The following is a 17,740-nucleotide window of genomic DNA, read 5'->3' as shown; positions in this document are numbered from 1 at the left end:
AACAACTATATAACTGAGCTCGGCAAACCTATAATGATCTTGACAGACAACACTGCTTATTATACAAGCAAAGTATGGAGAGACACTATGAAAGAACAAGGAATCCAGCACATTTACATCTCAAGATTTTACCCTTGTGGAAATCCGGTTGAGAGAATCTTCCGAGAGTTGAACTGATTTTTACAGACGTACATACCCAAACACCATTATAAATGGATCGATTGGATTTATGAATTTGAGAAAGTGTATAATGACTTACCACACTTATCGATAGGTTATTCACCTAACCAAATAATATTTGGTGAAAGTATTGTGCCAGAACAGATGAAGAAATTACCTGCGATAGAACAAAAGATTACCAAGAAAGAAGATATGGTGAAGAAGGTCTACGAAAACCTGAAGCATCAAGCACAATTGAGAAAAACCCGTTTTGATAAAAATGTGAAGAAAGTAGTCACATATAATGTAGGGGAAGAAATTTTATTGAGAAATCACCCAAAAGCATCAATCAGGAAAAGACTGAATAAGAAATGGCAATATTTATATACAGGTCGATACAAAATAATGAAAATACCTCATGAAGGGAGCTACCTCCTGGCAGATTGTGATACTGATGTAATTAAGTGCTTGTTCCCTCACGTAGACCTGAAGAAGTATTATCAATAATGAGCAAAATATAGATTCAAGAAACACTGAATGATACCAAGACTACACTCAGAGTGGACTAAATAAGAGCACCAATGGATAAATACGTACTTATACTAACTTACAAAGAAAATTAAAGAATGTACCGAAGATTTCCATGAGATACCATCTTGGTATCAGCAACAATGATGACGCCGAAATACGATTTATCCTCTCAACGAACAGTGAGGACGGATGACTTAAAAGTGGAATTAAGAGGAAAAGAAAAGGACCAAATCCTCTCTGGTTAAACAAGTGGCCTGATAAGGGTTTTGGCCTAGGATGCCAATCGTCGAACCCGGCTGTGATCCCTGCCTTGCACAGTCGGTTGAAGAACTGAGGGCTTCATCCAAGGAAAAAAATGTGGTGTGAATATGAAGTGATTAGTGCAAAGTGTTTCTAAGACAACCTATAAACAAATGTGGAATTTAGTTAAGGGCATTTTGTCTAGGCCCATTAACTTAACTTAAATGTTGTAGAATTTATGAACTGACTTGTTGAGTGAATCTGAGAGTGAGTGTATTCGCCGAAACAAATACCCTCTCCTGTCACAGTACAAAAAAAAATAAGCCTGTTCTGTCTGGAACCCTCTTCAAGACATCACAGTCTGGGGGGCCGTGTAACATTACGAATCAAGATAGCTGTAACCGAATTTGAATAGCGTAAAGTTATCGTTAAAAACGCACGCCACGCAATTTGTTATGATTTGGTCGGTCATAATAATAGTAACATGCTTTTGAATACAATTAAAATATAATGGCGATACCTATTTAGTGTTATTGGAAATAATATGTAGTAAATTAATGAGTAAGGTAACCGATCCTATAAGAAGAGGTAAAATTGGGTATATTAAGGTGTTTTGCTTTATATCAACTAAGCTGATGATACGGCGTCTATTTTTTCTGTTTACTCTTAGAAGAAGAAAAAAAAAACAAGTAAAGAAGTGCTAATTGTGCATTGTGAAAAATATAGGGGCGAATTTTAAATAGCTATGGTGTATAATCAGACTAACAAATGGACATTCAGTTATGCAAAATCGCAGATAGCGAAGTGTGGTTATTAAATTGAGTACACCTACAGGGCGGTCAATTCCGGGATAAGTCTATTCGCATCTCATGAGGGACGCGGTATTGAGACCGGTTTTTCTTTTTTTATTATATCACGGAGAGCGGGCTTCAATTTATAAAAGGGAGAAAAGCTATATCATTATCATTAACAAGCAACCAAAACTGTTCATCAAAGGGTTTCAGTGAATGAGTGGTGAATGCGAAATGAAACTGTGAATGAAGTTATGTTAAATAAAACAGAAGAGACAAGACAGTTTGGTCGTATCTGTTATTATTCCATAAACTGTAACATTTCTTCTCATTGTACAAAGTTATGAGAATTTGCTTTGAAGTTATGAGAATTTGCTTGCTCGTTACAAGTTAAGTTTTGGGGACCTGGTCAAGAGGGGATTGTTCGTAGATAGTAACTTCTGCAGCTATTCTGGAATCAGGTGCTACTGTGACCGTTGTGTGTTGTCAATGGCTTAAGGTCATCATATCTCATTCTCTAAGATCGACGCGCCTTTCCTCTTGGTATAACTTTGTCTGTTGAAACACACATGTGTTTCCTTTATTGATACCATGCTTCACCACTGCAGACTTGTCAGTTTGGCCACTGCACTGTGAGATACATTGCTGTGTCTGATCATTGTACTGCCTGCCGCACTAACAGCTGGTGCTGTAGATACCAAATACCCATAGCCGTAGTTGGCTTTTGACTGACTCAAGCATATTCTTGATTTTAACCATTGAACAATGCAGTGACGTGTTGCATACTTTCAAAATTCCGCACATATGGCAATGCTATGTCATCTACAGAGGGCACTTCATACCTGTGTGTTTGCGTGTGTGTGTGTGTGTGTGTGTGTGTGTGTGTGTGTGTGTGTGTGTTTGTTTGTGTGTGTGTGTGTGTGTGTGTGTGTGTGTGTGTGTGTGCAGTTTCAAGAGCTGTTTCCTCAAAGTAATCCTTGTGTAAGCTAGTGGTGACTGGTACTAGCTGGAATCCCATGGCAACTCCATCTATCAGCTCATAGAACTTTCCTCCACCTTGGAAGTAGGTGTTGAAACAGTTTCACCATGTCATTGTTGAAGTGACTCTAGTAATAAGACAAAGTCTTCTAGCAGTACCTATGTGCAGGGAGATGTGATGCCAATGCTGTCTCTAAGATCACCCTTGTGAAGACATATCGCTTAAAGGTCTTTCACAAATTCTGTCATGTTCTGGTTGTGGTGCCGGCCGCGGTGGTCTAGCGGTTCTGGCGCTGCAGTCCGGAACCGCGGGACTGCTACGGTCGCAGGTTCGAATCCTGCCTCGGGCATGGGTGTGTGTGATGTCCTTAGGTTAGTTAGGTTTAAGTAGTTCTAAGTTCTAGGGGACTTATGACCTAAGATGTTGAGTCCCATAGTGCTCAGAGCCTGGTTGTGGTGTGGACAGTAACCCATGAGTGGTTTTAGTAGGTGTGCCAGATTTTTCATTATGCCATACATTGGTTCTCTATCAAACATAACGAAACTATCTCTTTCTGTATTTTCAGTTGGGCATAAAGCCGTGGTGATACCCTTGCTTTTGGGTAATGCATTCTTACCAGATACTTGTCCAGACCTGAGTTGTTGAGGAGTAAGGTGGTCTCCCCTGTCACAGTTGGTGTAAAACCTTCTTCATGTGCTTCTATGCCTGATCCTGTAAGCCGGATCTCAATATTCTGCTTATAGTCATCTGACTGATAAAGCATGATTGCATTCCCTTTGTCAGTTCATAGCATGACTGTACCATTGTCCTCAAGAGGGCATTTGCAGCCCTGCATTCTGTCACCAAGATGTTATTCTTGGCATTTTGGCTTCATTGAGGACCATGCACATCTCCCTTCTCACCACCTCAGCCTTACCAGTGGAGAGCCTCTCCAGCCTAGCAAGGAGAAGAATGGAAACAGTTCAGAAGTAGAAACTAAGTGCCTGGTGTTACTTCCAATGCATACTGCCCCCCCCCCCCCCCCACACCCACCCACCCACCCACACACCCATACACCCACACACACCCACACACACACACACACACACACACACACACACACACACTGCCAAGATCGCCAGGACAATGAAGAAACATAACATAAAAACCATTTTCTTCTCAGCCATTAAAATCAAGAATATGCTCAGGTCTGTCAAAGACCTACTAGGGCTGTGAATACTTGGTGTCCACAGCATCAGTTGCATGTGTGGCAGACAGCACATTTGCAGACACAGTGATGTATTTCACTGCATTGTCTGGAACATGTGAAGAGCATTTGCCACGGCCGAACTAATAAGTATGTGGTGGCAGAGCTCAGTGTCAGTGAAGAACACTTGTTTCTTTTCAAACAGAAAAAGGTGATGTGCCTCACTACTGGTTTCTGGGATTTGGTCATCAAAGAGTCAGTGGAAATTCAAGTGGATGGTGGTCTTGTCAGCCTGGATAGTGTTTTCTAATATAAGTCCACATATCATATAGCATTAGCAAAAATGCATTAGGGATGCTATGATGTGATGATGTGAAAACAGTGGAGACACTGGGGAAGAATAGACATGCAGCACCAGAACTTGACTCCTGGACCCCCTCTTCACCTACTGCATGGGGGGGGGCGGGGGGGGTTTGCTCCCCTGGCCACAAAATCTTTTCCAGGATACCTGGAATCGGCCAACCAGTTGGTGGGCTATCAGACTCGTTGAAATGTTGCAACAACATGATGCTACACATCAGCTGATAACCAAAGATGATTTCATCAATGAAATTCGTTAATAAAGCCTGCATTCCCATAAAGTTACAATAGTTCAATATAAATTTTCAGCAGTTCACAATTAATTTTATACAGTGCATAATGTGAGAGCTTTTTGAAAAGTTCATTGGATCACTACTGTATGTTAGCACTAGTGCAATGAGGTTCTCTCAGAGTAATAGCTCATTCTTTATGCATAAACACATGACACATCACTATTCTGGGTAGAGTTTGTGATGCATTCAGCTCTCTGCTACTGTTCCCTCATAGTGATTCATGAAGATGAAAAAAGAATCAAGAGTTGAGCAGTAATTAAATACTTGATAAAGAAAGCTGAAGCTGAAAAATCTCTGATCCTACCAGGATTCAACCTCTCAATCTCCCAGTTTCCAGTCAATCATTTTACAATTAGACCTCAAGGCCCAACTATAGACGTGTTGATTCACCACCACCAAAGAAAGCAAAGGCAATATGATCAGCCAGAAAGGTCATGGCATCAGTTTTCTGGCATGCAAAATGCAATGCACTGTTAGATTATCTTCCCACTGGTGAAACAAATACGGGACAGAAAAGGCCAGTTTGGCAGGGAAGATAGTCATCCTTCATCAAGACCATGTGCACCCACACACAAGTGTTATTGTCATGGCAAAGATATGCAAACTAAGATATGAATTGTTACCACACTTTCCTATTCCACCTGAAATGGCTCCATCAGACTTCATTTCTTCCCCAAGCTCAAAATTTTCTTCAGTGGATGGAGATTCTCTTCAAATGAAGAGCCCTGGAGGAATGTAATTTTTGAGGTGGCATCAAGGCATTGAATCATTGCTGGATGATGTGCACATTGAAAAATTGAAAAGTTGCACTGAGGTGCATTGTTTCTCTTTATTCCATTCCAAGAACTTTCAAATTATCCTCAAAAATTTTTGCAAAGTCCAGCAGCAGTTTCAATCACTTATCAGTTTGGGGTGAATATGTTGATCTTATATAATTAGGTCACCTTAGTATTTCTTTATGAAGGTGTCATCATCCATTGTGCAAACAAGCTGTTCTTCTCAAGTATCCCTTTTGTTGTGTATACCTTTGTCTTCCTGCAACTCAATAAGCAGAAAAATTGTGACATTTGGTCAGAAGATCTTTGTGGCCCAATACTGCCATAAACAGTAAACTAAATACCAAAAGTTGATTGGTAGAATGTGGTGAGATTCCATCACACTAGAAGTACACTTAATACTGTGTTCTAGTCGTTCAAAAATTTATTTGTGAATGGTGGGCTCCATGTGGTTTCCAAGTTGTGCAGCGACTGTAAACCATAAAATTTATTTTCTAAGAGATTCAAATAATTGTATGATGCCATTCATTCTTCCATAATAACAGGTCCTAAGTATGTATTACCAGTCTCTCCACTGTACCATGTGTGTTTTTATGGTCTCAGTTGATACTGAGCTGAAAATTCAAGTTGTACAATAATTTCTCCAGTACAAAGATATGCCATACAATGTCAGTGAAATGAGTACAAGCTTTCTATATGTAACATTCTGCATACATAAGTTTGTTGAACATTGAGACTTATCAGAAAGTTATAATTTACTAGATTTAGGACTCTAATTAACAATTTGTTGTTATTCCTGAGCAATTTGTTGTACTTGTTGTTCAAATGACATGTGCACACTGCAGTCCACTCCTTTCATGCAACATATTTAAAACTCTGGAAGCAAGAAAATGATAATCTGAAATTCATTGTATACTGATGGTATTCTTCAACTGCAGCAAGAGCACTGCCATCATAGAAGGCATGAATACATACAATATCTGAATGTTTCGAATTAGTGAAAAGTGTTTTTATTGTTGTTATCTGTAATGAAACAGTTACTTGAGGTTTCACTTCCTTCCAACCACAGGTCTCTTACACTGATACAACAACAATAAATAATTGTCAGCTGAGAATTCCATGGCACAGTTTCATGGTAATAAAACTACTTAGAACATTAAATTCAGACTTCTAGAACAAAAAGGACTTGTTACTGTGGTCTTCAGTTCAAAGACTTCTTTCATGCAACTCCCCACTCTAGACTGTCCTGTGCAATCCTGTTCATCTCTGCATAACTACTGCAACCCACGTGCATTTCAATCTGCTTGCTGCATTCAAGCTTTTGCCTCTCACTACAATTTTTATCCTCCCTACACTTCTTCACAAAGAGGATAGATGGACAAAATAGAAACTGTTCACTATTATCAACAAACTAATGTATTTGAAATGTATCTTATCCCTGAAACCATTCAGTACAGAGCACTCGTTTATATAAACTGCTTTGCTAAACCCCTTAATTGGTTGTTTTAGCTGCATGTATCTCTGCCTCTGTGGATGACTTCCCCTCACTCAGACTGCCACAGACACACCATGTGCCTTCCCCTCTCATGGAAACATATTTTAATTTACAAACCAATATGAAAATGTGGTGGTACCAAGTAAAAAATGCATTAAAGAAGCAAATGATATATTATTTTCACTGAACAACACACTTATTTTCTTTTTGTGTTGTAAACTGATGCAAACTGGGTACATAAGTGTTGTAAACTGTGTAATGCGTTAGTGACACTTTTATACTACTGTTAGTAGTAAATTAAGTGATGGTGAGCTGAACTGACATCATTTCCTGGCACAAATTGCAATGTTATCATCAAATCATTGTGAATTCTTGTCTCTTTCATTCTCATCACTGTCCATGTCTAACTAATTCCATATCTGTCCTGAAATTGTTGTCACTTTCTAAAGGCAGACTTTCTATTCCTGGATCTGATAAACAAGTCATTTCTGGAATTGCAAAAGATAAACCACTGATAAACCCAAACCAAACATTGTAATAGAACACTGTTTGACTGTCACTTTACGCGTAAAGCATGCTCATACAATAAACATTAGAAATAACATGGAACACACAACTCTGACAGGCAAGAAATACCAGCTAGTGGAATAGGCTGTAACTAACAGAATAAAGTAATCAGCTGGCCAATAACTACAAGAGACAGAAGCATGGAGATGGATATATCCATTGAACGCCCTGAGCATATGCAGACCATGTATCAGTCATGCCCACTGACAGGATTAATGAGTCATTTGTCAGAGTGATAAATAGAAAGGCTACTTCCAGAAAGTGATGATACATTTAGAGACTGCTGAGAGAATTGGCAGGGCATGGATAGCCAAGAAAATAAGTGTCTTGGATTCAACATCATCTGACAATAATATTACATTGCAATAGATGCTTCAATATCATATTATTTCTGCTCTCCATTGGCATGATCATTTCTGTTACAATACTGACCTTTTCTCCTGTCACATACTGCATTTATCATGAAGAAACTGAACTGGCAGAATCATGAAGGTAGATATAAACAATCCCAAGAACATCTGCTAACAAAGTTTCAAGAACCAGCTTTAGATGTTGACTGTAGGCATATACTTCAATCCTCTTTGTATCGCTCACATAGGGCTAATGAGGGAAAGATTAAAATAATTACAGCATACAGAGAGGGGTTTAAACAGACATTCTTCCCATGCTCCATACCTGAATGGAATGGGAAGAAACCCTAATAACTGGTGCGATGGAACTTACCTTCAGCCATGCACTTCATGGTGGTTTGTTTGTAGAATATAGATCACAGTCATATGTTAGACTGTGGTGTAGAAGTGGACGTAGGTATATAAGTTATGCACGTGTTTATAAGTTATGCACAGGTAACACAGCATCTCCATGTTACCTTTTTGAACTCAGTGTCACCTCCATTCTGTTGTTGTGTATTAAAAAAAATTCATGTTTGTTACTCATTCAAAAACATTGTGTGGGCAATAAAATAGAAAACTGAATGTATAGTCTTCTCTTCATCCAGAACTCATCATTTAACTATTGACTATTTGTATTTGCACTTGAGAAATAGCCGATATTTTTGGCTTGAATGGGGAGGAAAAGAATTTCTGTTTTGTTGTGGATGGTGGCCTCAACATATTTCATAATAACTAGGGTTACAATTAGAGAGACTCAAACACAAAGACACCAGTTAGCAACAATAAACAAATACTGAAGATTGTCATATCAAAAGTAAATGCCACAATGTTTGTAACATATACTCATTCAGAAACAAGATTTCACTGTACTCAAAAGTGCACATCTTACCTGATCTTAAAGCTTCAGATTGCCTAAATGACTGGTTGGAAGGAAATATGCTAATAATAAATAACCCAAAACAATTTTTGTAAAATTCTGTTAAAAGGGGAAGCCTCCAATGCCTCTGTAACAATAAACTCCTATGGAATTACACTCTCGTTGGAAACAAAACTTTTTGCTATATGGCTTCAACATGGTTCTAAGTGGCAGACACATAACAAAAACAAATGCAATACAAGAAAGTATGTTACAGTCTATGTTGCATAGAAAGCAATCTTACACATTGTTCAAATTGCATACTTTGCAAATGCCTTCATCTCCTCTTTGAATAGTCTTCAATCCTTCCACTCCCCTACAGTTTTATTCTAGAAATATGTAAATATGAACAAGATACCAGGCAAGAGGATAAAACTCCATGTCCAGTCAGTGAGGACATCTGCCTTTAAAACATGCACTACAAATAGTGCTATACAGAATGTATAGTGGTCTACCACATGAAATAAAAGTTATTTCCTCATTTTCACTATGTTATAAATTCCTGAGGGCATTGTTATTAGATTACCGTTTCTATTCAGAGGAAGAATTTTTAGACCATGTGAAGTCAACAGGCTTGAAGGATGAATATGCAAAAACTACTGCTGCTGCTCCTAATGGAAAATCTAATAGAAATTATTTATTGCGCTCTGAAAATATATTTTGACATTATATGTACCTTGTCTGTGTATCTAATAATATGTAAAAACTACTGCTAATGCTCCTAATGGAAAATCTAATAGAAATTATTTATTGCACTCTGAAAATATATTTTGACATTATATGTACCTTGTCTATGTATCTGTGTGTGTGCACGCTCATGAACAAATTACGTCCCACAATCTGTGGAGATTTACTGGATGAATAAAGAGTTTTAATATTATTTGTATGCAATACATTATCAGAAGTTTTGAACTGGGATCCTGACATTCATTTCATTGCTACATGTAATCATTTGCTCTGTATTGTGTGTGTGTGTGTGTGTGTGTGTGTGTGTGTGTGTGTGTGTGTGTGTGTGTGTGTGTGTGATTTTAATATGTGTAATCTTTTCAGATCCTGGTAAAGTAGTCAGTGTGCAAGTAGTGCCTCTAAAATCAAGTCGTGAGCTGAAAGTAACATGGCAACCTCCAAGAAACTCAGCAGGGCTAAAGATGAAATACCACATCTCTTACACGGTATATACTCTTTAAAGGATTTGACTAATTTTTGCATATGTCATCTACAATAAGATGTCAGAATGTATTACATGTATTATGTGAGATAATTTTTTTTTTTTATGTAGTTATAATCGAGATATGGAGGCAAATTAGTTTCCATTGAGTCCTCCCAAACCTGGCACAGTGAAAGTGTCATTATTTGTAGGTGTCATGTGATAAACTGCTGCACTGTCATGCATTTGTCAGTTGACACTTCAGAAATTGGAGAAGCATGGATTAGTGTCTGGTTAGTTTTGTACAGACAAAATGTTATTTGTCCACATTATCAATATCTGCCACAATCTTAGTATACCACAGTTATGTTTTAATGTTATATAATTCTCCATTTTAATGATCCTTTGAGATTCTTTAACCTAATATTTTCTGAAAGACTCACATGGGCACTCCAGGTAGAGAACATTAAAGTAAAAGTTTTGATAATATTATACATTTAAAATGAGGAAATGCCAGCACCTAGGATGAAGACAGCCTGTTCACCAAAGTTATACAGACTATTTCTTCAGCCCAAGCTAGACTTGGGATATACCATTTATGGATCAGCTCAAATGTCCTATCTAAAGATGCTTGGTGCAGTACAGGACACTGGTATCAGATATGTAATGAAGGCTAATATCAGTCAAGCTTAGTATCTAGTCACAGCTCTGAAACTATTGAGAAGCTTCTAACCATCTGATGGTGGCTCTTCACCTCCTGACATGAATTTAAAGTCCTCTTTGACACAGACTTTTCTTGTGTCCACCAACATTATTCATTCTCCTCCAAAGTGGTTATTCTTTAAGTGACCATGAGCCACAAATTCAGTAGGAGTCAATTCAAAACAGCTGTTGGATGAGAACAGTGCAATGGACAACAAGATCCTCCTGCTACATTGAATTAGGCAATCACAAGTTGGTCAGGAAGTCCAGCATAAATTTTGAGCTACTTTCGCACATCATGCTGAGTGTAGAAAATTTTATATATTGACAAATATGTTGAGATATTAAACTTTCTGTTCTATTTTATGCAGATTCTATGTCTGTTGAGTTAGTATGCTAGTGATATGCACAAAAGCCAAGCAAGGCTGTAAGGAAACTGCTCTAAGTGATTGCAGCATCCACTGCAGTGTCCACTTGCTTTCATCTGCATCATTGTAAAGAATTATAGTCAGTGATGTATATGTGAGACAGTGGTTGGAAAGGAGACTGAAATGTGACTGGCTAAACCCAACACCTGACCATATTGTACTTCATTCTATTAACTTGTGCGAGACAAAGTGATATTAGGTGGCATCTGTATAGGACACAGTCCACTTACACTTGGCTTCCTCCTCGTCAAGAAGAGCAGCCAGTGTTTGTCACCTTTGATGCACTAGCACAGATACGGATAAAGGCAGTTTATATTCAGAGCAGAGGGTATTAGATGATTTGACAGAAAGGAAAACACACTGAGTGTCAACTAATTCTAATGCCTTACAAACAGTGCTGGGATGAGTTGATATTACGGTTTAGTGCATTTTTATATCATCTATTCTTCAACCTATAATTTTCACTATAAAATAGTATTACTTTCAGTTTTGCAATTAAAAAGCTATAAATATTTTTGAGTGCTATGACTGTGCAGTCTAGTTCATTAAGACAAAACTTCATTCCATCCATCCAGCCATTCTTACACTTAAGCTACACATCTGTTAGGCTAATGATATAAGTGATCATTCTGCCATTTTCATTGACAGCAACATATCTAAATTTATTTACTATTGCTTATTATCCAAAGTATTGTGTAGGCAGTGTTGAACAGCTTCCAAAAAACTTTATGATGTATGATATCACAGATATACTTCAATCTTTATTAAAACAACCTGTTTCAAGTAATAAAAAGGACCATTTTTAGGTCATAAATGAAAGCATGCTGTCCGATAATCATATGCACAAAAATCTTTACTAGCAATTTCCACAACCAAGAAACCTGCTAACACAGTTGACAATATAACGTCTTAATCACTATACAGCAAAGTCATTACGCATAAATGACAAGTTGCACATAATAGCACACTTTAAAAATTGTGTTGTTCTTAACAGCACAAAGAGAGACGCAACTACATAGGGATGGCAATGTGACCTAACTGATTTGACTGTGAGGTGAGTGGTTGCATTATGTGGATCAGGTTGTGCGTCAGAGCCTGTCACAAACTAGGCACTTTGTAATTGCGAACTGTGCAGCACTTGGAAACCAAAACTTACACTAAGTGAGTGACCATAAGTAGGGCACAAAACGAATATTGTGACTGCAAGAAACACGAAACCAACTTAGTACCAACAGACAAAAGAAAAATCATCATAAACAGCAACACGCAATCATTCTGAGATCCAAGACAAATCCAGGTCAAGAAAGCAAGGGAACAGTTTTATTTAAGAAATAGTGTAATGTTGCTTCCTAACAAGATACAAACTGTTGGCTCACACAGCAGACTGAATATTGACGAGGACCAACAATTCTCTCCATCAAACAAGTTTGTGCAACTTCTGGAATTGTGGCAATCAAAAGCTGAATTATGTAACACACAGATATTACCATTGCCTCTCTCTCTATCTATCTATCTATCTATCTATCTATCTATCTCATGAAATAAGTGTCAAATGAAGAAAAAACTACAAAGAACAAAACTTGTGTAGCTTGAAGGGGGAAACCAGATGGCGCTATGTTTGGCCCACTAGATGGCGCTGCCATAGGTCAAACGGACATCAACTGCATTTTTTAAAATAGGAACCGAATGTTTTAGTTGGACAACTTTTTTTGCTTTGAGATAGATGGCGCTGTAATAGTCACAAACATATGGCTCACAATTTTAGATGACAATTGGTAACAGGTCGGTTTTTTAAATTAAAATACACAACATAGGTACATTTGAGTATTTTATTTCGGTTGTTCCAGTGTGATACATGTACCTTTGTGAACTTATCATTTCTGAAAACACATGCTGTTACAGCGTGATTACCTGTAAATACACATTAATGGAATAAATGCTCAAAATGATGCCTGTCAACCTCAATGTATTTGGCTATACATGTAACGACATTCCTCTCAACAGCGAGTAGTTCGCCTTCTGCAATGTTCGCACATGCATTAACAATGCACTGACACATGTTGTCAGGCATTGTCAGTGGATCACGATAGCAAATATCCTTCAACTTTCCCCACACAAAGAAATCCGGGACATCAGATCTGGTGAATGTGTGGGCCATGGTATGGTGCTTCGATGATCAGTCCACCTGTCATGAAATATGCTATTCAATAACTCTTCAACCACACGCGAGCTATGTGCCGGACATCCATCATGTTGGAAGTACATCGCCATTCTGTTATGCATTGAAACATCTTGTAACAACATCGGTAGAACATTACGTAGGAAATTAGCACACATTGCACCATTTAGATTGCCATCAATAAAATGGGGGCCAATTATCCTTCCTCCCATAATGCCGCACCATATATTAACCCGCCAAGGTCACTGATGTTCCACTTGTCGCAGCCATCATGGATTTTCTGTTGCCCAATAGTGCATATTATGCTGGTTTACGTTACCGCTGGTGGTGAATGACACTTCGTCGCTAAATAGAACGTGTGCAAAAAATCTGTCATCGTCCTGCAATTTCTCTTGTGCCCAGTGGTAGAACTGTACACAAAGTTCAGAATCATCGCCATGCAATTCCTGGTGCATAGAAATATGGTACGGGTGCAATCGATGTTGATGTATCATTCTCAACACCGACGTTTTTGAGATTCCCGATTCTTGCGCAGTTTGTCTGCTACCGATGTGCAGATTAACCGCGACAGCAGCAAAAACACCTACCTGGGCATTATCATTTGTTGCAGGTCGTGGTTGACATTTCAAATGTAGCTGAACACTTCCTGTTTCCTTAAATAACATAACTATCCGGCAAACGGTCCGGGCACTTGGATGATGTCATCCAGGATACCGAGCAGCATACATAGCACACACCTGCTGGGCGTTGTGATCACAATAGCCATACATCAACACGATATCGACCTTTTCTGCAATTGGTAAATGCTCGATTTTAACACATCATGAAGCAAATACCGTCCACACTGGCGGAATGTTATGTGATACCACATACTTATACGTTTGTGACTATTACGGCACCATCTATCACAAAGCGAAAAAGTGGTCCAACTTTATGTACTACACAAATATGTAATAAAAATGGGGGTTTCTATTTAAATAAATGCAGTTGATATCCGTTTGACCTACAGCAGCACCATCTAGCAGGCCAACCATTGTGCCATCTGGTTTCCCCCTTCAAGCTAGACAAGTTTCTTATTTGTAGTTTTTTTGTTTGACGCTTATTTCGTGAGATATTTGGCCACATCACTATCAATGGGTTGCGGAGTATCAAAAATTCCCTCCTCCCCCCCCCCCCTTTTCTGTTAACTGAGCCATAGGCAGTAGTGTCTGGCAAAGTGTTACCAGGACTGGTGTGACACAGGATGGTAGGGGAGCTGAATTGACCATGTAGCATGGGCAGGACAGAGACCTGGTTTCCTGTTGGGGATGGGGCTTCTACATTTGGGGGCAGTTGTTCAGTCTTCAGATGCTTGCCGCAGTTAACTACCTGTGCTCTCAGCATGGAGGACTTATGAAGTGAATAGATGTTGTACTCCTGTTTTATTGGAGACAGAGGTAAGAAACTTTTGCAGCAAGCATGTGGAAGTGTGGGAGGCATCTGGGTTGTTTTGGAGCTTAATTAACAGCAATGGTGGTCTCAGGTGGCATAACATCATTTAGCTATCGCCCCTGGAGCTACTTGTGATGTCATATAAAGTTTTCTTATCCGACTGCAACTTCAAATTGTTGATGTTCCCTGTGACCAGTGATGAGCTCTTTAGTCTGCTCCAGTGCATGACCTTATGTGCGAGTACAGGCCAATGAGCCTGTATGATAGTACGTGTCTGGCTGTGAGGACTGGGCTTGCTGGTTTGGGTGCAAGACATCAAACTGGGTACAGTACCAGTGCCTGTGTAGCATCTCATCAGTGTACAGGATTGAAGCTATAAGAAGCCAGGAGCTATGTATTGGCTTCCTCAGAAGATGCAATCTTCACCATTTTATTCATTTGGACCTTGAAAATTCAGATCAGTTGTTCTGCTTCAGAGTTAAATGTAGGATGGAAAGTCAATGTTCTCAGATATTGAAATACTGTTCCTTTGGCTAGAGGAACTGAAGTCGCCCACTATGAATTGAGCTGGAAACAGAGTGCCTATTCCTTGTTGAACTTGTGATTAGAATCTATCAATAGAAGCAAGTGGTCATTGGGGTTATCATGTAGAATAATAGGCTATGACCATCAAAAACTGAACATAATGAAGAACTGGAAGTGAAGTTGACGAGTATCTGCTTGTAAAATTTCTCTCTCCTCCTTTCTGAATTTTCAAAAACCAATGACCATGTGGCATTTACCAGATCCTTACTTCATTCATTATCCAGTTTCTCCAATTGCTGAGCAGTATTTTTAAATAGTTACAAAACTCTTCTTTGATTGTAATGAGTTAGTTACCCTCTTTTATTTTCTGCAAACAACTTCTAACATTGTCAAATAATGTTGAACATTATGTGTATGCAGGTATATGGTTTTGAGCAATAGCTAAGCTTGTACTCAACTAAAAGTTTTGCATCTATTCATATTTCCCTTTTTTAGCAGTACTGTTGACTTGAACATTCAAGGAATTGGGAAAGCTGATGTCCTCCTTTGCACTCCATACTCCATTGGTAGATGTGATGTAGGGATATCTATCATCAAACTCCATCTGCCACATCCTGCCCAAAGAGTACCTCAGAAAAATAATAAAAGTCCAAACCAGTATTTGAACATGAACAAGATATCATCTACATATAAATTAACATTTTCCTCAACTATTTTAGACTCATTTAGTTAACATTAGTATTATAATAAAAGAAATTGTACACTTGCTTCCTCTTTTATGGATTACAAGGGTACCGAATATTTCATGCTTCCAGTATTTTATGAGAAAATTTCTGAATTTAATTCACCCAAATTATGTAACCTCACAGTTGGTATTGGTATTGGTATTAGTGGATTGTGGTTCATGACCATGTGTAATTTGGTTCCGCAGAAGAGAAAACAGAATTTCTTGATGCCAGAAAAAATTGCCAGTGTTTCCTTTACTATTTGGCTATAACTCACTTGTGTCACTGTTACTGTGTTAGGTGCATATGTAACTGGTTTGTCCATGCCATCAGGAGAACTATCCAAAGCATCTGCCACCAGGATTAAATGTTTTCCAGGCAGGGAGCATACTTCAAACAGTTTTGTAACTTCACAAACACTTCTGACAAGTGGCAGACCACTAAAAGTTGACTCTTTTTTTTCTAAAAAAAATCTGTAAAGAGGGTATGATATCTGCATAACATTCAACATTAGTTTACATTGCTAATTTATCTTACTTGGAAATGACTGGAGTTCTTTCAAACCTTTGAGCACAGGGATGTTGTATGTAGCTTCAATGAGGACTGATGTAGGGCAGGACCATCTGTGCCCATTACGTGTCTGAAATACTGAAGAGTCACAAGGGGAGGCCACGACACTGCAATCAAGGATTTACTTCAAACTTTGTACACTTTTCATAGGCAATTAAAACAACATAATGTGCAAGTAGTAAGGTGCACCACTCTGGTGATTCCAAGAAAATCGCAAGAGAAGTTTTATGTGTCTATTATGTAACTGATGTATTTGTGCGAAGAATTGATGTATTTGTTCAAAGGTACTGTGCCTAAGATAGTAAGATAGTGGGTGAGACAATGCTTCAAATCCCACTAACACTTAATTTTTAATCTATATTTTTTTCTTCACTGGTCACATTATTTAATTTATTTTACATTTGGGAGGTAATGTAATGGGAAAAAAAAATGCATTTTCATGAAGTTGTAGTGAATTTCACATGTTATTTGACTATTTACTATTTGTAATTAAATTTTCAAGGATGAGGGACAGGTGTGGAAAACCCTAGTCAAACCTCTATAAATAATGATGCGAGTGACGTTATTCACAGTCAGTAATATAGTAAGTCACAATGTGGCAGACCAAAAGAGTAATGAACAGTTACTCATTGGATGTGCTCTTGATATCAGTTGCTGGAGGATAGTAGTTGTCAAACACACGTGGAAAGCATAAATTGAAACTTCATGTAAATACACATGGCATTTTTTCATTATATTACCTCTCAAATCCCATATAAATTAACTAATATGACCAATGATGAAAATATAGATTAATAATTAAGTTCAAGCAGGAGTTGGATCATCATGTCATACACACGCATCTTATGAAGCTTGCACGCTAATCATTTGACCACCATGAACTCTAACATCTGGCACCAATGCACAGATACGTAAGCCCCATAATAGATGTGTAAAACTTCTCTTGTGATTTTGTCGGTATTTACAAACGAGTGCACCTTACTAATTGCACACTATATTGCTTTAATGACCTACAACAGGAGTGCAAAGTTTGAAGTAAATCTGTGATCCCAATGTCATGGTCTCCCCTTGTCAGTTGGAGAAACTGTATTTACTTTTCTTAAATTTGAGCATGCCATATATATGTCTGTAAAAACAACTGCTTTGAATTGTTCAAATGTTGGTACTGAGTAGATGCCATGACTATAATGTAATTTAAATACTTTTCAGCTTGTGGTAAGCTGCTCTAAGGATTTTAGAAATATTACAGGAGTACTTGTAACATTATAAGAGAATCTGTTGTATTGATATAGTCCAACAGCTAACTCTGTCTTAGAACAGAACAGATAACTAAGTCAGTAGCTCTTCT

General features: G+C 38.2%; 1 protein-coding gene across 2 annotated transcripts in view; it reads left to right on the top strand.

Moving 5' to 3' along the window:
* LOC126091863 (tenascin-X-like) overlaps positions 1-17,740 on the top strand; it is a 771,043-nt gene that overhangs the window by 565,552 nt on the left and 187,751 nt on the right. For both annotated transcript variants that reach the window (XM_049907142.1, XM_049907141.1), the window contains one exon: positions 9,736-9,857. In XM_049907142.1, coding sequence (XP_049763099.1) covers positions 9,736-9,857 — 122 coding nt within the window. The remainder of the gene's footprint in view (positions 1-9,735; positions 9,858-17,740) is intronic.

Source organism: Schistocerca cancellata, chromosome 7, assembly GCF_023864275.1.
Source record: "Schistocerca cancellata isolate TAMUIC-IGC-003103 chromosome 7, iqSchCanc2.1, whole genome shotgun sequence".
Lineage (NCBI taxonomy): Eukaryota > Metazoa > Arthropoda > Insecta > Orthoptera > Acrididae > Schistocerca > Schistocerca cancellata.
This window is presented reverse-complemented; position numbering and strand designations above follow the sequence as displayed.